The following is a 20,641-nucleotide window of genomic DNA, read 5'->3' as shown; positions in this document are numbered from 1 at the left end:
GGGGGGGGGCCGTGCACGAGAATTTCCTGATGATCCAGAGTCACGGGGCAGCCCCGAGGGATCCGGCAAGGCCGGCAGCCCCCCACCTCCACCCCGCCCGCAGCGGCGCTTCGTCCCCACGCAGCTTGGGTCAGCAGCAGGCACCGCGCGTTTGCTGGGGGGTTCGAGCCCCGCCTCGGGCAAAGGGCTCCGAAGGGGACGGAGGGCTCTGGCTCCCCGCGGTCGCCCCATCTCCCTCTGCCCCCCCCGCACCCACTCCCCGCGGTCGCCCCATCTCCCTCTGCCCCCCCCTGCACCCCGACAGCACCCACTCCCCGCGGTTGCCCCATCTCCCTCTGCCCCCCCGCACCCCGACAGCACCCACTCCCCGCGGTCGCCCCATCTCCCTCTGCCCCCTCCTGCACCCCGACAGCACCCACTCCCCGCGGTCGCCCCATCTCCCTCTGCCCCCCCCGCACCCCGACAGCACCCACTCCGCGGTCGCCCCATCTCCCTCTGCCCCCCCCTGCACCCCGACAGCACCCACTCCCCGCGGTCGCCCCATCTCCCTCTGCCCCCCCGCCCCCACTTACCCCATGAGCGCAGCCACTCACCACGGCCGCCGTGTTGCGGGCTGCAGAGCACGGCAGCCAGATGACCGAAGCCAGGCCCTCAGGGGGCTCCACGCACCCCAGGGGGGAGGGTACCGCGACTGTGGCCCAGGAGAGCTCCAGCGCATCGCCCCAACACCCCAGCACCTCTGCCCCACAGAGGGGGCTCTGAAGTACGGGGTCCAGCGCCAAGAGGGCCTCCCAGCTCAGCGGCCAGTGCCTGAAAGACAGACGTCGTCAAGGCAGCCCCAGTGGCCCAGCGGTTTAGCGCAGCCTTCAGCCCAGGGCGTGATCCTGGAGACCCGGGATCCAGTCCCGGGTCGGGCTCCCTGCATGGAGCCTGCTTCTCCCTCTGCCTGTGTCTCTGTCTCTCTCTCTCACTCTCTCTCCCTGTGTTTCTCATGAATAAATAAAATCTTAAAAAAAAAAAAAAAAAAGACATCATCAGAGCCATCGTGCACGGGCTGGGCTGGCAGGTCACAGCACCCCCCGCCCGCTGGGTGAGCAGCTCCTCCGTCCAGGCCCACCGTGGAGCTCTCGGACCACGGCTTCCCAGAGGCCTCCGGCACCAACACCTGCCCCACAGGTGCACTGCTCTTCTGCCCTGAAGTGTTCTTTGTGCCGGCTCACCCCTCCCCTCCCCTGGGGGTCCTGGCCTCTTTCTTCAGCCTCACACCTGTGTAATACATAGAACTCGCGTCTCTATTTGCTTTAGCTCTTGCCTTCCCAAATACAAATTTTTCTGGAAGGTCTGCTACGGGGATTAGGGTCAACTCAGAGACAAGACATGTAGTTCTCACTCATAAAAGAAGTGTGGTGGGAGGAGGCGGGGAGGTGTCAGGAAAATTCGTGGAGACCACAGAGATGCCAAGGAGTGGGCTTCTGTCTCTGCCACCCTAACTACGTGCCTGCATTCTCCCCGCCACCCCATGGCCCAGGCTGGCTCCTGGAGCGCCACCCATCACGTCCACCCTCCTCGCTAGCAGCAGGAGGAAAAAGAAAGGTAGCCCCATGTTTTAAAGGAAACTTTCTGAAAATCTCAGTTAATGCTTATGTTCCTTTGTCCAAAAGCTGGTGGCATCCCTAAGGTTGACCGCAGAGGCCACTGGAGGATGTGGTCACATTTGCAGGGGACTCGCTTGGGCACGCTGCCTTGCCCACGTGATGTGGGGATCTACAAGGGAGCAGGAGACAGAAGCCTCATGTTCACAGGCCTCAGGCGGTGGCCTCCACAAACGCCGAAGAGTCTGAGCCTCTAACGTTCCAAAGCAGACCGTGCAGCGGAGGGCCGGGCCTCGGGTAAGCGGAGGCCGTGGGCACAAAACTGGAAGGTGCCCCAAAACCTCAGCCATCAAGACAGATCAGTTTTGAATGATAGCTTTTTTTAGAAATGAAAATTAATGCAGAAAAATCCACGATGAATGAAATTCTAAGATTTTTAAACACGGGATCGGTACAAGTTAAAAAGTCCTGCCCGCCCAAGGGCCTGGGCCACTCTGTTGGTTCTGCGTCTGGCTCCTGAGTTCAGCTCCAGTCACGGTCTCGGGGTCGTGAGATGGGGCCGCGCTGGGCGTGGGACCTGAGGCTCCCTCACTCTCCCTTGCCCCCCCCCCCCAACACACACACGCTCTTAAAAAGCCCCGGCAGCCTAGAGATGATCTTTGGGAAAAAAACCTCAGTCCTCCCCGCACCCAGCGCTCTGGCCTACGGGCGCCCCCAGCAAGCCCCGGGCGCTGGGCTTCGGGGCCATGATGCCCGCGTGTTAGTCCAGGCCCGATTCTCTCACCTGTCGTGTGGGCGGAGCTTGGTGGCAGGCCCGGGACACGGGACAGGTCTGGTCCCACCTTTGCCCCATGCTGTGTGCCGTGCGACAAGCCGGGAACCTCTCAGCCTGTTCCGCCTGTTCCTCGTCTGTGGGACACAGGGCTGTTGGGAGCGACGACGGCGCTCACACCGCCGGGCAGGGCATGCTGCGAGTGTGTGAGCATCAGAGTCCTGCACGGCCCGCTCCTGTCACTGCCTGGTACAGTCGTGGGCTTGTCACGCAGTTCTGGACAATGAGACGTGACGGGGGAGGTCAGCGGCACCCAGGGCTCCTGAAAAGATTCCTTTTATTTTAGAAAGAAACACAGAAGAACCACCACGTGCTCACACACCTTACCCTGGCCTGGGCTTGGGTGAAACGTGGGTGTGATGGGAGTGGTGGCCGCCACCTTGTACCATGAGGCGTGATCCTGGGTAAGCCCCCCGGGGGGCAGGGGGGAGCACACCACAGGACTGGGGGTGAACGAGGAGGGCGGGACGGAGAGCTGCAGGGGCACCCAACACGTGCAAGGCCCACGCAGCACTCTGGCCCCCGGCCCTCCCCCCGGACAACGGGGAGATGACAGAGGGACCTGGAGCTCGGAGCGCTCCTGGCCTACAGCGTCACGGGGCAGATGTGGGAGGATGAGAGGCCCTGCCCCCGCCCCTCCCTCAGCAGGCGGTGCAGGCTGCGTGCGGTGGAGTCTGACCCCTGCCCCCCCCCCCGCCCCCCAGGCGGCCCGACCTCCTTGCTGAGTCTTTAATTCAACAGACCGTAAACCTGCGCCCACAAGGACAGTGGCTTTCCGTCTGCCCTCCAGCCAATTCACCCTACTTTTAGAGTGGCTGAAAACCATAATCCTAAATCCCGTTTGGAAAGATCTGGGCAGCTTTTACACGAAAGCACGAAGGACGACGACAAGGAATGTGACAATGAAGATTTTATTTATACACAGAACCACCTATTTACAGCCCCAGGTCGGGTATGTACACGGCAATACAGGAGGCGTTTGCTTCCACGGCGGGCACTGTATAAATTAAGATCATAAATATGAGGGGTCAGCCCCACCCGAGGGCACAAAACCTTTTCTCCGAGACTCCCTAGGGCCCTCCCGCCCCCCTGCACCGAGGCCGGGGTCCCCGCGGGAGGAGTCGGGGCAGGCAGGGCAGCGGCCCGCGGCAGCTGCAGCGCCAGCCCCACACCGATGCACTTTCATGCGACACCACAGTTACGCCACTCACCTCTAACTTACTAGAATGGGTTTTTACGTAAACAGTGTTGTTTTAATCACTGACAACATACTAATTTTAAACACCATGCTTGTCCCAACCCTCAGCTTTCCTGAGGGGTGGCCCCGCGGCTCCAGCACCAGCCGCCGCCCCCTCGCCGCCACTGCGCTTGTCCCGAGGACCCGGGACCCCACAGACGTGACCACGCAGACGCGGTTCCAATACCACGGGCTCGGGTCCCCAGCCTCCTTCGTCAGCCTGTTCTACCTCAAAAGCCAGTGACTTCTGGTGGCCAGACGACCCCTCCGCCTTCCACGTCCCAAACGGCTGACTGCTGGCACCCAACTCGGGGGGGGCGGGGGGAGGCCATGCGCAGCCCCCCAGCCTACCTCGGATGGCGCAGCTGCACACCCTGTGGGGCACGGGTCACTTCGCCCCAAACCCAGTGCCGCCACTCCACCCTGGGACAGGAGCACCCCAAACCGGAGGCTGGGGCCTGGCTGGGCTCACGGGTGGGCCCACCGTGCACACCAGGAAGGGGGGAGGCACAGGGGCCTGCAGAGCGAGTGGCAGGTGGAGGCTGCAGTGGTGACTGACGGTGCCCTCGGCCCAGCACCCCCACACGGTCGCGGGGGGGGGCACGAGCTACCGGGTAGGGGGTGGTACACTGCAGACACACGCCGTTTCCCCACCCGGGACCCCAGAGGGCTGTGGACGAGGGCGAGCGTAGCTCGAGACAGAGAGCCGACCACCCACAGGGTCAGAGAGCGTGGGGACGCGGCGCGGGCCCAGCTTGGGCTCCCCAGCGCCCAGGAAGCGCGCCCTCCAGCCGCGGCTCACGCACACGCGTCTTCTGCCTGCACAGGCAGGAGGCCTGGCAGCTCTGGGGCCGACGCGGCAGGTCCCCGGGCCAGCAGCTCCACAGAGGGTGCCAACTGGGACCAGGGACCAAAGGCAAACGGGGAGGGCATCTGTCGGCCCAAGGTCACAGCCACCCATGCACCTGGCGTCAGGAGGGCGAGTCGGGCCCCTCACGGCGCCGGTGAACATTGGGGGCGGGGGGCAGCAGCACACCCCTGCCGCTCTCAAGCCAGGACGGGCAGGATCTCTGTGAAAGACTCAGCAGTCAATGGGGTGCAGCAGTGGGTGGCCTCACGGGGCTGCTGCAAAGATCCAGGCCAGCGGCACAGAACTTTCCAGTGCAGGAGGCTGCCTGCCAGCGGGGCCAGCATCTGCACGCCTGGGAGATGCCACATGGTATAGGGTGACCAGGCTCGCAGGGAACCCCCAGGACAAGCGCGCGGCGCCCAGGAGGTCAGGCCTGGCCTGCGGCGCAGGTCAGCAAGAGCGGAGGTGGTGGTAGTTGCCCCACATGACGCCGGGCTGGACAAGGTGCTGTTTCAAAGGTAGCTATGTTGGTGTGTTCGAGACCCCGGAGCGGTCACAGAACGGGCATCTGTGAGGCTTCCTGTCTGGAGCAGAGGGAGTAGCACCATGAGAAGGGGCAGGCGCTGCGCCGGGGCAGCATCCCCCCGGCCTCAGTTGCGGGGGGCGCGGAGGACGCAGGCCGACAGGGCCAGGGCTAGGCCTCGGTGGCAGGAGTGCTCCGGCTCAGCTCCTTGATGCCACACAGGATCCTCTTCATGTGGCCCACCTTGGTCACGCCGAGGTCCTGCAACGAGAGGACAGCGTCCTGACACCGGGAAGCAGGCCGGGCCCCCGCGGGCCTTCTACCCGGCGTTCTGAACACAAGGGAGGGGGAAGAGATGAAGACGGTGACACCAGATGGAGACGGCACACGCATGAACAGTGGCGCAGACACCCTACACCTCCCCGTGAGTCACCAAGTCCCCGCCGTCGTGCAGGACAGACACGGCCCACAGGCCCGGCGGCAGGTGGATGCAGTGACTCGAGCAGGCTGCTGGCCAGGACGTCCCCGGGGGCCCCTCAGCCCTCAGGACACCGCGCTGAGCTCCGGGGTCAGGCCGGTCCGAGCAGCCCGCCTGGTGGACCCGCCTCCAGCCCTGCTGCGGGCGCCCCCGCCTCACGCACGCGCTGCACGCACCTCCCTGCGCGCCCCCCACGCTCCGGGCTGCCGGCAGCCTCGACAGCAGGTCTATCGGTGCCAGCTTCCCAGCAGCATTAGTTCAAGCCTCTGTACCACCGGTCGGTAATTCTCATGGTGTTTCAGACATTTTTGCTACTAGACCTGTTATGGTCCCGTGACCAGTGTTCAGAGCTCACTGACGCTCCTGACGGCTGGCAGTTTATAGCCATGAAGCGTTTCTTCATTAGGGAGGCACGGTTTGAGACAGAATGCTGCCGCACACCCAACAGCTGCAGCATAACGTAAGCGTGACCTTGGTGTGCACTGGGAAACCAAACAGCTCGTCTGACCCGCTTCCTCGCAGGGGTCTGGGCCGGACCCGTAGCATCTCCGGGGGGCGCCTGGATGGCAGCTCCAAAGGGACTGGGACCCGGGTGCTGGGGCCGCCACCGCACCGAGCTCTTGGGCTGACTGACTAGCAGAGCTGCATCCCCCAACAGGGTTGTTTTTTCTTTTAAGTGGGCTCCACCCCCAATGTGGGGCTTGAACCCACAACCCTGAGACACAGAGTTGCATGTTCTACCCTGAGCCAGCCAGGCGCCCCCTTCAGTAGGATCTTTAATGTTAAAATATTTCACCTGTCCGATCAGGTTAAGAAAAGCAAGGCCACCCCCCTGATGCCCACTTTGGCTTTGTCTGGCTGTGGGGGATGGAGACATCACTGCCGGGGGGCAGGGGCGGCCTCTTGGCCACCGCCGTGCATCGCCCCAACCCGTGCACGAGAGAGAAGCATGAGGAGAGCCCTGATGCTGGGCCATGGCCAGGTCAGAGGGAAGGGACAGAGGGAGTGCAGGGAAGCCCAGGGCGGGTTCCCAGGAGACGCTATGGAAGTACCTTGAGGTCCCTCCGCTCCAGGTGCAGGAGCTCGGAGCCCCGGATGTCGTGCCGCGTGAAGATGTCCTTATACTCACAGAGACTGAGGTGCTCCAGCCAGGCAGCAACCTCCTCTGTCCCCCAGAGGTGAACTGTCAGAGACGGAAAAGCACGAATGCAGTGAGTGCCCAGAGCCCAGCGCGAGGCAGGTGGCAGCTGGCGCCTGAGACACCCCAGCAGCAACGTCCTAAGACATCCCAGCAGCCAGCACCCAGATGCCCCAGCAGCAGGTACCCCAGACACCCCAGCAGCCAGCACCCACATGCCCCCAACAGCTAGCACCCGAGACAGCCCAGCAGCCAGCACCCGAGACAGCTCAGCATCTGGCTCCTGGGATGCCCAGCTCCCCACATGCCCGCCAGTAGGGACCCCACACAGGCCCCCCGCAGCCACACGGCCGCCCAGCCACAGGCACCGCCCAAGCCACCCAGAAAGCAGCAGGAGAGCCTCCGGCTCCCAAGGGGCGTGAGCTACAGCAGGGGCTGCGGTCTGTTCCTGCCAGGACGGCCCTCAGCGTCCCTGGAGGGACTGGGCAAACACCCATGTGACTGTGCCGCTGAAGCCAGCCTGAAGCCAGCCTGCCGTCCTCTCTAGAGGCTTCGCTTTGCTTCTGGTCCACGGCAGGAAGGGAAACAGGCAGAGATTTCATGGAGTCAGAGCCACCGTCATTAAAAGAAACCCAACTGCTGGACAAACATGCGAAGAAGAAAACTCTAACGGAGCGACCACTACCCCCAAATCCAAACCCGGGGCTGCCCGGCACCTGAGCGCACTGGAGACAGCCATGCTCAGAACCGGCCCTCTGGACAGAGATTTTAAGCCCCGATTTACAGACTCCCCCCAAAAATGTCGAGTGCCATTTTCTATCCAGGTCCTGGCCCACAGGCGCTGGTGGCCTGGGCACCAGCACGGGGCCTGGGTGCAGGAGCCAGCGGCTGGGGACCAGCAGCCCCTCCCAAAAGGCAGGCCCAGGGGGGCCTGCACAAGACTCGAGTGTGAGCTCCGCGTCTCTGAGTGTCCTGTCACCTCTGCTGTCCCCCTCCCACCTCGCACCCCCCATCCAGGGCAGGCAGGCAGTGTGGGGTCAGTCCCCGGAGGCGGCACAGGGAGGGCCCCGGGGTGGGAGCGACAACGAGGGGCAGGAAGCCAAGGAGCAGTTCGGCAGCCACAAAGACACCGCGGCACAGGCCGCGACAGGGCTGGTGGTCGGGGACCACGGGAGAAAGCAGAGACCACGGGGCCCCCTCGGGCGGCGCGGGCAGCCAGAAGGACAGCGGGAGGGCAGGTACCCGGGGCTCCCAGGCTGCTGCGAGCTTCTCTGTTCTTGCTGTTTTTCTCTTTCTTAAACTTGGTCACCAGGCGGAACTTGCCACTGCGGCTGCGTTTTGAAAGCTCCAGCATCACATTCTGTGGGGAAAGCAGAGACAGCGTCAGGCCAGAAGAAGCTGGGTGGGATGGCTGGGGGTGGGGGGCGGGCTGGGGTCCCTGCTTACTCAGTCTGGCACCCCCTGGGGTTCTGTAACACCTTTCACAGGTGGTTTCACAGTGATCACTCAGTGTCTAATTTCACATCCCATTTCCTTCATTTTAGACCCTGTTTCTCATGTGATTAGAAAGCTCCATAAATACCAGTGCATTCTACCAAGGTCGTCCAGTGGGTCACAGTCCCGCACAATACACGTGTGCACACGTACTCCCCCTGTATTCACAAACAAGCATAACTTCCGTACTTCCCAGGACTGCCCGTCTCGTCTTGCCCCTGAGGGCCAGGACTCTGCCCAGGCCCAGTCTACGACGTCCCCACACTGACCCACACAGACTCGACAGCTTTATGACACTTTCAGACCTGAAAGGGACATGTGGTCCCACTAAAAAAAATGCCACAGGGATTTTCATTAGAATCGCACCAAATCTCAAGTGGGGGAAGAGTACGTGTCCTCACGCTCGGGAACGTGTGTCATGCCTCCAACCCTCCCTGTGCCCGACAGGCCCCCTTGCGGGTTTCCCATCAGAGGCGTCTCAGGCTTCAGGTGAGAGACCTCTCACAATAGGATTTCTAACCGATGGCTGCCGTACTCCGGGAACTTACCTTCACAAATTTCTTATACTTTGCAAAATTACCAACCATCAATTCTAACAGCTGCCGCACGCAGACAGACCACTGGCTCCCAGGTGACGGGCTCTTCCGTGCGGACACTAGCAGGCGCCTGCCTCACTCCTCAGTGCTCCCGCAGGAGGGGCGCCCAGTGACCCGCAGTGACCCACAGCTGCCCTCCTGCATGGCCCAACAGCATCCTATGCCTGACTTTACAGTTTCTTTTATTAAATGCATATGAGGATTACATTTATTTCTAACTTTTAATGTATTTTCATCCGTTCATAAAATGGGATGACCAGCAGAATGAGGCTGATTATCAACATGTGATCTTACTCCATCTCCCCACCTTTTAAATTAAGCAAATTTCAGACATCAAACTACTCCCCGTCCCAAATACTTCAGTATGCAACCCTAAAACAGGAGCACTCTCTTAAAGCACCTAACCACAGCACCATCCTCACACTGTCACAAGTCATCTACATCTAAGAATGCTAAATCTCCCTGGCCGTTCAAAGGCTTATCCTCACAGCTGGTATGTTTGGATCAGGACCCTCACAAGGGCCACAAGGGACATTCAGGAAAACCAGCTGTCTATTATCCAGTAAGACGGTTCACGTTCTGACTCAGACCCACACAGACACGGGGCCAGCGTGGAGCTGCTCACTGGATCCAGACTCACACCTTCAGACATGACGAGGTCACCGGCAGCACCACAGGCTTGCGACTGCCTCTTGATCGGTGAGGCCTGCCGTCCACTTCCTGGGGTCAGTGACTTCTTCCACCACCCACCTACAACCCTCCGGAAGTACAGCGCTCACGGGGGGGGGGGGGGGGGGGAACGCAGGGCACAAAATGGCCTTTCCATCCCTCTGCACTTTCCAGCTGGAAGTCTCTTATAAAGAACTACTTTTAATTGATTTAAAGAAACTGTTTTTATGGATCTACTGATAATATGCAATTTTGAGATCAGATGTGCTAGTTAAAAAAAAACTTTCAAAGTTCTGACGATTTGCTTCATGACATGTGAATACGCTCAACACTACTTGAACTGTACACTCAAAAACAACAGATATGGTAAATTCCATGAGTTTCTTATCATGACTTAAAACAGGAACTGAGATAATGTCCATCTTTTCCTAGCTTTGATGCTATTTCTCATATATGGAAATAACATATCCCTTGACATTTTTTATCTTTTCAAGTTGTCCTGTGGCTATTCTTCCTTCAACATCTTCAGACTTCACTCTGTATAAATTTTTTTCTGAAAATTCATCAGTTTCAGCAAGATTTTTAAATTAGCATTTCTTTGAAAATAGTATAATTGATTTATTCTCTTATCTATTGTTACCTGACCCTTACCACTTCATGTTGTCCAATCTCCTTGATTATATGCCACAGAGTGATTTAATTTCTTGTACTTTACAGTTAACTTCTGAACAACATAGAAGTCAGGGATGCCATGAAGTTGAAAATCCATGTGTAACTTCTGACTCCCCAAAGAGCCTTACTGATAACATAAACAGTCACTGCATATTTGATATGTGTATCACATACTGTATTCTTACGGGAAAAAAAAAAAGCTACAGAAAATAAACTGTTAAGAAAATCCTATGAAAAAAATACATTTACAGTACTGGACCATATTTAATGGAAAGAAACCTGCATATAAATGGACTCACAGAGTTCAAACTGTATTGTTCAAGAGTCAGCTGTACTTGCTAAGAACTAACTCGCAGATTTGTCAGCTCTTTTTTTACTTTCAAATAAATAACTGTCCTATGTTTATTCTAGTAGAAATGTGGCACCATCCCCTTCACGCTTCGCTTTGCCCACTCTACGTCACCTCCATCTCTCCCCCTGTGTGGGCGAGACTGAGCCGGAGTCCCAGAGGCTGGGAGCGCTGAGCTGTGAGGCAGCCAACAGAAAGGGTGGAGAAGTCAGGAGCCCTGGGGAGCCCAGAAGGTCCCAGGAGCAAGTGTGCTTTTCCTTTCACTCCTGGGATGCCTGGGTGCAGTTTCTGGCCTTAGGTTCTCTGGGATGAACACCTACAAAAACACTAGCCCAGTCCCTGCTGGCTCTACCCTCTCTGGCTCCAGAGGGTTTCTGGTTTTGCAACTAACCTGCCACTGACACCACCTGTTATCCTGCACTGTCTCACCAGCCCACAGCTAGGAGCCCTAGAAACCAGGGCCACTATAAACATGGCTTGAAGGATTCCTTAAGTCAGATACCCAGGGGGCACTTGTGCTGATTTGTCTTTGCAGTGGCCATACATTTGGTGATATTTGTTTGAAAATATTTTTTGAAAAAAAAAATATATTTTTTGGCTTAAAGTTTTGGAGCCACAATCCCTGAAACAGGAGCTTTTAGTACTAAGACCTGAAAAGTCCCAAACAAACCAAGTGGTCTGGTCACCCTGCAACCAGGCACCTGCCTGCAAGTCTCCCCGTGCAGCAGCTGCTACACTGGTCATGAACTGAGGAAAACCCTAGCCCTCCGCCCATCCTCAGAGGGAACCTGCATGCAGAAGGAAGCTACCCACCACGGGGAGCGCACGGGAGCACAGCGCCCACAGCTGACAGCTGGTACAACGTCTATTCTGAGTTGGTATCTGAGGTTTCCTGTGGCCCAGCACTGCACTGCTCAAACCACCCCTGGAAGGGAACCAACTGTAACAATTCCTCCGTAGTGGACTGATACTTTAACGAAATACAGTAAAATAAATCACTAAAAAAAAAAAAAAAAAAAAAGAAAGAAAGAAAGAAACCAAAATGGGACGTATAAAATATAAGCCTCAATTTTTTATTATTTTCAGGAGAAATAATATTTTTCTGTAAGTTGCTTAAAAGTTTCTAAACTCTTCCTCTCAATTTCTATAACAAAGAGTTTTCCCATCAGTAGCACTTATCTAGAATATGATCCAATTTTGAAAATGTCCTGTGGGCAACAGGAAAAAATATATATATTCCCTCTTTACAGAGAATAAAATTATCTCTAGAGAGACATGATATACATATACACATATGCATATATATATATATATATATATATACACACACACATAATTTTTCAATTTTCTTTTGTCTGTATACCATGATACAGTTTACTTCATTACTCATGGACTGACAGTGATGGTTTCTATCACTTTCTCTCATTTCAAGAAATTTTTGCTTTAAGGATTTTTATCTAAGTTAAAATTAAAACTTGGGGAGTGGTCACTAAATGAATAGACAGATAGTATGTATTTCCAAACTACTAGAAGGGACAAGGAGAGTTGTGTGTGGGAGGAAAGAGAGACTTAACAAATCAAAAAGGAGAAACTAAAACAAAAAAAAAGTGAAATAAATACTAAATACAAAATATGGCAAAATATACAGATAAATAGGTCAGTAATCATAACGAATATAGACTGAACTCTCCAGTTTTCCACAGACTGGATAAAAACTCAATTTGACAATATACTATTTGTAAGACACTCCACATGAAGCTAGAAAGAAAAAGTATGGAAATGAAAATACCAAACAAGAAACTTAAAAAGAATTACTAAGGGTCTTTACGTAATGATTAAAACCTACATGCAGCCAGTAACATAACCTTGAAACACAGAAAGCAAATACAAAACCACAAAGATATACTGAGATATCTACATTCATGGTCAGAGAGTTCAACAGTTAACAGATAGACCAAGAGGACAAAAATAAATTTTATGATCATAGAATTATTATATTTTACCAACATAAAATGATCTTATCATTTACTGAATTTCTATTTTTATGTTAATATTTACTTTAACATTTATGTATTTTCTTAAAATTGTTTTAATCTTTGTCAAAGTTTTAACTAGGAATAGGGAGAGAAAACTGGATTCTTGTGATTGTGTTAAAAAGGAAATCTAACAATATACCAACCATAATAATTTGCTTTTAAGAGGGGAAGCTATATCATTTTCTATTCATTTTACTTGTATGCTGTTAGTTACATCTTTTAAGTCCTTCTTTTTTTGTTTTTATTTAAATTCTAGTTAGTTAACACGTCGTGTAATATTGTTTTCAGAAGTAGAATTTAGTGATTCATCACTTACATAGAATACCCAGTACTCATCACAACTAGTGCCCTCCTTAAGAGTCATTACTCATTTAGCTCATCCCCCCAATCTCCCCTCCAGTTCTCTGTAGTTAAGAGTCTTTTTATTTTTTGCTGTGGAAAAACTGATTTGGAGAACATAAATATTTTCAATTCTATTAGAAACCAGCCTTAAGATTTTTTTTTAAGTTTTTAAAGATATTATTAACTCTGCATTTCCCTAAGCATCAAAGTCAAGAACCTTTTTTAAAAGTTTCCACCTTTGGGACGCCTGGGTGGCTCAGCGGTTGAGCATCTGCCTTTGGCCCAGGGCATGACCCTGGAGTTCCGAGATCGAGTCCCACACCGGGCTCCCTGCATGGAACCTGCTTCTCCCTCCGCCTGTATATCTGCCTCCCTCTCTCTTTGTCTCTCATGAATAAATAAATAAAATCTTTAAAAATAAAAATAAAAATAAATAAAATTTTCCACCTTAATATGCCTTCATTCCTCTGTCCATATCTTCTTCCCAGCCTCCCCACCTCACTATTTCACAAGCTTTGATAACTTAATCTGGAAATAAAGAGCTATGTTACTGTTACATCTATTAAGTATTTTATACTTTTAGTATAAAAGTATATTATTATTTTAGTTATTATTATTATTATTATTATTATTATTATTATTATTATTTTAGTAATTATTTTAGTAATTCTCTTTCAAATGAAAACTTTATAGTTAACAAACTAATTTTGATGAGCTTGGCCAGGCCTTTTTAACCAAAATGTCCTCATACTTAAGCTGCTGAGTTTTGTTGTTTCACTGGAAGGCCTTGGAGTCAGTTTTCCATGCAGGGTTTGCATTTGTCAACCAATGCCTGCATACTCAGAGAAGAGTGGGATAGACTGCTGTAGCCTTCCTCTGTTCCCTTACCTTACTGCTGCCACAGCTTCTAACAAACAAAACTGGCAGTAGGAGTGCCAGATGTGTCATGTCTAACAGCTCTTTCTCTTGCAAGACTGCAGTACCCTAACCTAGATGAACTTTTCTCCTGACCCACTTCTGTTCTATCCCTGAGAAAAAAAACAATCTATAGTTCACCTTTATCAAGACGCTGCCCACAAAACTGACCATCTAAACAGGCATCTCTCCTGGGTTCTTCACCTGCTGCAGGAAGCAACAATACCAGAGTGCAATATGCCCAGCATCCTATCTGTCCCTGCTAGAGGGAGTATGGCAAGCTGAAGACTCTAATACGTGCAAAAGAAAATTGTGAATGAGTGGAATATACCAGCTCTGTCCCTGTCAACAACAAAGAAGCTGCCATTTATCCAACCAATGTGTCTTGACACCAGGGACAAAAGTGTGGCTAGGCTCAGCCTTCCATCAACTTCCTAGCCAGCCCCGCCCATCTGTTTCTGAAGGCAACAAGGGCCCTAGTCATCAAGGACTGTGCTCGATACTAAGTCCCAACTCCTTCCTACCTGCCAGTCTTTTTCCATACCCCTGAGGCATTTTAACAGAGAAGTCTTGAAGAAGCCACCACAGGGGCTGCAAAATGAGATGCCACCTTAACCTCAAAGCCACACAGATCACAGTGATTACAGTACTGAAGGAAGAGGCACTACATGCAGGGATGCCCAAGCTGAAGCCCTGGGACCCACATACCTCTTCATCACCAGGCTCCATGGGCTGGCACAACCAGGGGGTGTCCGCCAGCTTCCTGAGCTGCTGGTCCATCTCTGTGAGAGCAGCCCCAAGTCGTTCTTTCTGAGGAGGATCCAACTGCTGCTCCAGGCAGGAAGGAAAGAGACACACAGCTGGTTATTAGCAGTGAGGAGTTAGGGACACAGCAAAGCCCCCACACAGGCACGCAATCTGTTCCAGGGGAAGCGATCTGTTTTTCAGAGAGTTCTTATAAAAAAATTCCTAAGGATGGGATGCCTGGGTGCCTCAGTGGCTGAGTGTCTGCCTTTGGCTCCAGTTGTGATCTCAGGGTCCCAAGATCGAGTCCCACATCAAGCTCCCTGCAGGGAACCTGCTTCTCCCTCTGCCTATGTCTCTGCCTCTTTCTCTGTATCTCTCATAAATAAATAAAATCTTGGAAAAAAAATTCCTAAGGAAACTATGTCATACAGCACTGGATAAGGAGCCAAAGTCAGAACCTCCCCTTCTGAGCAGGATCAGGTGAGGCAATTAAAACTCTCCTTTCATAAATAATGGAATAAACCAAGCTTGTCTAAAAACTGAATTAGCAGAACTGACATCACACCTATTTCATTTTAACCGGGGACCTCTACATCAGAGAGAGACAGGACCAGTCCACCTGCACCAGAGCGCAGGAAATGCTATGAGGTGGCAAAGGGGCAGCTGTCACATTCAGAAGAGCAGACTATTTTGAAATGAAGAACAGAGGACACGGAAACCTTTTGGAGTGGTTCTCCAGAAGTGTGATCTTCAAGTCATTCCATCTCCTTTATTTCCATGTCATTTTTTAAAATAATAAGGTTGGCCAGGCCATCCCTTGAGTTTTCCCTATTCTAGCTTCAACAATTTGGTGAAACCCCACCTGCATGCTTGCCGAGGGCTGACTCCTCAGCCAGGTTTGCAGGCCTGAGTGAGAAAGGATGACACACTGTGTGTCTGAGCGCAAGGCCCACCTGCCTGGTCACAGGCTGATAGCTCCATGCCTGCAGACTTCTAAAGCAGAATCCTGTGTGCGGCAACAAAGGTTCTGTCCTCTTGTTAGGAGTCTAACAAGCCTGAGATGACGTGCTTGAGATGTGGCCAGAGGGTTTGAGAGCCAATCATATGGCCAGATCAGATGACCTCCAAGGCCCCTTCCAGCACGGAGTCTGGAATTCTAAAGTGTGCTGCCCTCTGTACAACAATGGTCACTGCATGCGCACGAGAAGCCAGCCTCTCGTGGCTTCTGGTGGCTTACCAGGGCCATCTTCCCAGCCAGCAGCAGTTCCGTCTCACTGCGCAGAGCTTTGATGTTATTCACCATTTCCAGGACAAAGCTACAGTTCAGCCCCTGAGAGGAACCAGAATGACACCCATGTAAGAAGGCCTAAGGGCTACAGGACTCCAAAGGAGTAAGACCCAAAAAGCACAGGCACCTCTGTAGTTCTGGGCTTGCCGTACACCCGGTCCATGGACTTGGAGCTGGCATTGACGGCGTGGGCAAGTTCCTGCTCCATGTCTTGATGGGACTGAGCTATCTCTCGGATACTAAAAGGAAAGAAACACAGCACTCATCAGACCAGGTGAAGGGGCAGTCTATAAGGTCACCTTGCTTGAACACAGGCCCAGGGTCAGCCCAGAGGGCCAATGCAGACACAGCTTAGCCAATGGCAAACAGACCAGGTCTTAACCAGGAGATGTGACATCAAAATCCAAGTTTTTCCAGCAACTTGACCAAGGAGAAACATGCCCAAAGTAAGACTCGGGCCCTGTACAACAGCAAGCTAACAGGTAGATGGTTTGCAGGCCTGCTGTGTGGAGACAGCTGATCAGTCCTGAAAGGAGACTTTGCCTCCTCACTCTATAAATGAGGATGACAGGACGCTTCTCAATGGGGACGACCCTGGATCAAAAGGCCCAGACGCCAGGACACGGCCCCAGGCAGTAGCCCCTTGCCCAAGGGACCCACATGAATATAGGGCGGTGACGGGGTCAGAAACAGCAAGACCACCAGGGACAGAAGGAGCACACAGGTCAGGGAAGCTGCATGGGGACCACTTGTCCTTCCCTGGGGAAAACCAGAAGCTGGGTTTTAAATAAGACAATAGATGGCAAGCCCCGCTCTGTGGGGCCACCAGAGACTTTGAGGGGACGAGAACGAAGACAGAAGGAAGCTCAAAGCCTTTTATACAGCAAGGAACTGAGAAAAAACGTTAAGCAGTGAAGTCATCCAGCCGGGATACGAATTTGGCCGTGGGGGCGGGCGGTGGCAGAAATGGTGCCGGCCACTTGAGACAGAGGACACAGCACAGGACATGCTCTCGGGGGAGTGGACCCCGAAGGATCCATGGAACCAGAAGTGCCCACGAGAATCCTGGGAGAGCTCCCCACCCACAGACCGAGGGTCTGAGGCCTGGGGAAAGGGCAGGAGGAGAGCTGCCCAGGAAGGGCACACACAGCCCAGAACCTACAGGGCTGCGGTGCTTCTGGCGGGGGCAGAGGAGGAGGAAGCCACACAGCAGCACAGAGGCAAAGTCCAGGAGCACCAAGCCAGCGTGCAGCCTCAGGGGGTGACTGGGGAGAGGAAATACGGTTGAAAACCAGAACCAGTCAGCAGCTGAAGAGGGTCAGGGGATCTGGCAACTGAGAGGACAAAGGTCACCAGTCTGAATGACCCCTCCGGAGTGAGGCACGACGGCAGCCAGCACCTGGGGCAGGTAGAAGGGACAGTTGCAGAGCAGGACCACCGTCCTGGAAGGTCTTCCCCAGGAGCCACTTCTCAAAGGCAGAGTAAGAGAAGGAAATGCCTTTGGGTCTCAATTGTTTTGTTTTCTTTTAATAACTGTAAGATTTGTTTTTTAGTAACAAACCTGCTCTCTGGGATAAAGTATAAGAGGCAGTAGGTGGACTAGTCTGTGGAATCCAGGATAGGTTTTTAAATCTGTGGGCTGGCTCTGGAAACACCTGTGGATTTTAAGCTTCCATCCGAGCAATCTCCGAAAGCCAATTTGTGGAAATGAACCACAGGTAAGGGCCAGCAGAAACCCCAGCTGGGGGCCCTGGGATGGAGGCAGACTGGCACATAAGACGGGGGAAGAGGAACGCCACGCCTGCCCCCTGCGGCGAGCACAGAGCCCGGAGGCCATCAGGGGCCCAGGAGCTCCAGCAGGGAGGAGGCCAACGGGACAGGGAGGGCGAGGGCCCACCTGTGGATGAGGGCTCCCGCCGCCTGCCCGAACTGGTCCATCTGGGTGGCCTCTTCCTCAGACAGGATCTCCGGGTGCAAAGAGAAAGATGGGGGGCGAGGAAGCTCGCACTTCTGCTTGTCTTCCCAGGACTTCAGGGTGTTCTCAAATGCCTAGGGCACAGGACCGCACTATCACACCGTGCACCGCTCTCTCTCGAGAGGGGCAAGCACATGTCCAACAGCAAACACTGCTGCGACACTAGCTGAACAACAGCCAGAAAGGGAGAGCCAGAATTGTTTCACGCTGAGGAGGGGAAGGGTCCTGGAAATTACACCCCTGTTCACTTAATCTCTGTGTCTAACAAAAGTCAGTTCCTAGAATAAAACACTAGAAACTCCAGGCCTTCTTCGAGGAGGCACACAGGCGTGCCCGCAGCCAAGCCCTGGGACTGGTCTGCTCTCTCCGGGGCCCCACAGGCAGCCTTTCTCACTTACCCTATCTCTGGTGAGTGTCTGCGCCCGGTTCTTGTGGATGATCCGAATGTATCCTGGAGGCTGGATCCAGGCTTCTCCGTCCACCTGCACAGGTACGCCCTCATCCCCCAGGATGGAAATCTTCACCGTGCGACACTGAGCAAACATCACAGCCGTTAGCTGTACACCGCGCAGAACCAAGGAGCCTAGAGGCTGCATCTCAGCACCGTAGGGGCCTTCCTGTCCTACACGCCCCTGCACACAGCAGCTGACGTATGGGGTGACACCACGCCTGCCACCAACCACCACCGCAATCAAGGCATCCCTGTCTGGGCCCAGCTTATGAAAACCAAGGGTGTTCCACCCCTGCCATCCCCAAACCCAGCACTGCATCTGTGACCACGGCGAGGAGACCTCAGGGGTCAGATACAAGCACAGGGCCCTGCACACATGCAAACACCTCCCAGAACAGGGTAAACCCTGTTAACGATGCACTGTTTCTCTTTTCAACAAAAAAATCCTGCTTGAGAGCTAAAGTCATAAAATTCAAACACCCCACCCTATATGGGTGCAGACCGAGGCCAGAAGGACTGGGAAGCGTTTGCCTGGGGTCCCAGTGGGCTAGGTTATCAGCCTCCCTGCTCCTTATGCATAAGAACACTGCCCTCCCCAAGCTGTCACCAGAAATAATAAGTACTAGGGGATCCCCTTCCTGCCTCCCCTCTCCAGCGGGGCTGGAGAGCAGCCAGGTAAGACTACACTTTCTCCATGGCTCACTGCTTGGCCTCCATTCTCAAACTCAGGCTGCTGCTGCTGAAGCTGTTGCCACGGGCCGAGTTCAATAGGGCCTGTCTCATCTCATCCCACCTCGACAAGAGGGGGCAGGGGACAGGTGGCACCCACAAAGAAAACCAGAGCAGGGAGCTCAGACAGGATTCACGTTGGCCCCAATTGTGAAAGACTGTTAACTGTCAAATACAATGGGTGAGGAAGGGCTCTGGGCCCGGAGGCAGGGAGGCCCGAGGGCGCTCCTAGAAGATCGCCCATTCTCTTGGGCTCTGTGTAGCAGGAATGCACTGATGGACACTGGTTCTGGGCCAGGCCCTGCCTCTCCAAACATGTATGAGCCAGACTGCCTCCCAGGGTCCTCCCACCTGCAGGACCACGGCCAGTACCTGGGCGATTCGGTGATGCTGCAGCTTAATGACACGAGAGACGGCCATCTGCATACTGCCAAACACAGCAACCACCTCCAGGATCTTATCATCAAACGACGGAGCTGCAAAAGTCTGCAAGGACCAGTGTTAAGAGCTGACCTCTGCTCCCGAACTTCCCTGCACACCCCTCTGTGCTCACTTTCTGGGCTGCTACTCTGCTTAGAGAGAGACAGGGGCACTGCCAGGGGGTGGTGTATCCTAGCTGAGAAGCAGCTGTGGGGTGGATGTGCTACTGAGGGGTTTTCTAGGAGAGGCCCTAACACCAGCTGCCAGGAATCAAATCTCTGAGCTGGACTAGTAGTGTGACCCCAAGCAAGTCACTTAATTTCTCTTGTCCTCGGTCCCCCCACCTGTGGAAGAACACTGGTACGCTCTTATGAGGACTGGGGTAATGTGGGCCTGGTGCTTTGAACGGCTCCCAGAGCCTCTCAAGGGTGTAGTTCATGTGAACTATTTTTGTTGGCTATTATGTATGAAGGAAGCCACACCCCTGGTTAAAGGCAATCAATGCCTCCCACAGTTCTTAGCAGAAACTCCAAACTTCTTCCCCAGATTACACAACTGCACATGGGCTCTAACTTGTCTGCATCCCACCCACTGCGCACCGTGCAAGAGAACTTTCTCCACACCACATCCTGTCTCACCACTAAGCCTTCTCATACGCTGTTCCAGCAATTCCCTGGAGCAGCCTCTCCAACCTGCACCCTCCCCTCACCTGACCTGCCAACCCGAAGTCTCCCTTCAGGTCTGTGTAGATGTCTCCCCGAGAGGCCTTCCCAGACTGCCCCACATTGGAGTCGGGCCTGGCTTCTACATCTATACCCCTGACCACATCTGTCCTACTCAGCTTCTCTTCTCGTGAGCAGGGGACCCTATCTGTCCTGTTCTCCACTGTACCCCCGACTGCCAGCACAAGGAAGGAGTTCTGTCCACACCTCTGCACCACCAGCAGAGCCCTAAGAGCTAGAATGCTCCACCGGGGCCTGAAGTGGTGGATACCCACACCCAGCTTGGGCCCATGCCACCCAGGACCCCAGTACGTACGTCATCTTCCTTGGTGCCCCCCCAGAAGTTGGTCCCTCCAGCATAGCTGGGAATGTTGAGGACGGCAATTCCCTGGAGACTGGGGAGTGGGATGGGTCGACCATCACACTGAGCAGTGGAAATCCCGGAAAAAGAAAAAGGGAGAGAGAGAGATGCACAGGATGGACCTGGTCCTTCTTCACTAGAAATCCTGCCTCCTGCCCACTCCTGGCCCAGACTGAGGGAGTCTCCACCCGGCCAGGAGAAGGGCTAACAGGAGGGCAGACGGGC

At 54.0% G+C, this 20,641-nt stretch overlaps 1 protein-coding gene across 5 annotated transcripts in view; it reads right to left on the bottom strand.

The window, feature by feature from the left end:
* Nucleotides 1-3,316: 3,316 nt before the first annotated feature.
* DGKD (diacylglycerol kinase delta) overlaps nucleotides 3,317-20,641 on the bottom strand; it is a 110,575-nt gene continuing 93,250 nt past the window's right edge. For 4 of the 5 annotated variants that reach the window (XM_025463486.2, XM_025463488.3, XM_035716874.2 and 1 more), the window contains 10 exons: nucleotides 20,372-20,479; nucleotides 19,286-19,399; nucleotides 18,132-18,266; nucleotides 17,656-17,807; nucleotides 15,886-15,997; nucleotides 15,708-15,800; nucleotides 14,432-14,551; nucleotides 7,893-8,010; nucleotides 6,565-6,695; nucleotides 3,317-5,295 (listed from right to left, as the gene is read on the bottom strand). In XM_025463486.2, coding sequence (XP_025319271.1) covers nucleotides 5,206-5,295; nucleotides 6,565-6,695; nucleotides 7,893-8,010; nucleotides 14,432-14,551; nucleotides 15,708-15,800; nucleotides 15,886-15,997; nucleotides 17,656-17,807; nucleotides 18,132-18,266; nucleotides 19,286-19,399; nucleotides 20,372-20,479 — 1,173 coding nt within the window. In that variant the 3' untranslated portion in view covers nucleotides 3,317-5,205. The remainder of the gene's footprint in view (nucleotides 5,296-6,564; nucleotides 6,696-7,892; nucleotides 8,011-14,431; nucleotides 14,552-15,707; nucleotides 15,801-15,885; nucleotides 15,998-17,655; nucleotides 17,808-18,131; nucleotides 18,267-19,285; nucleotides 19,400-20,371; nucleotides 20,480-20,641) is intronic. The other variant, XM_035716873.2, reaches the window with a different exon arrangement.

This window comes from Canis lupus, chromosome 25, assembly GCF_003254725.2.
Source record: "Canis lupus dingo isolate Sandy chromosome 25, ASM325472v2, whole genome shotgun sequence".
Taxonomy (NCBI): Eukaryota; Metazoa; Chordata; class Mammalia; order Carnivora; family Canidae; genus Canis; species Canis lupus.
The sequence above is the reverse complement of the archived record's forward strand: the minus strand, read 5'-3'. Positions and strand labels throughout refer to the sequence as shown.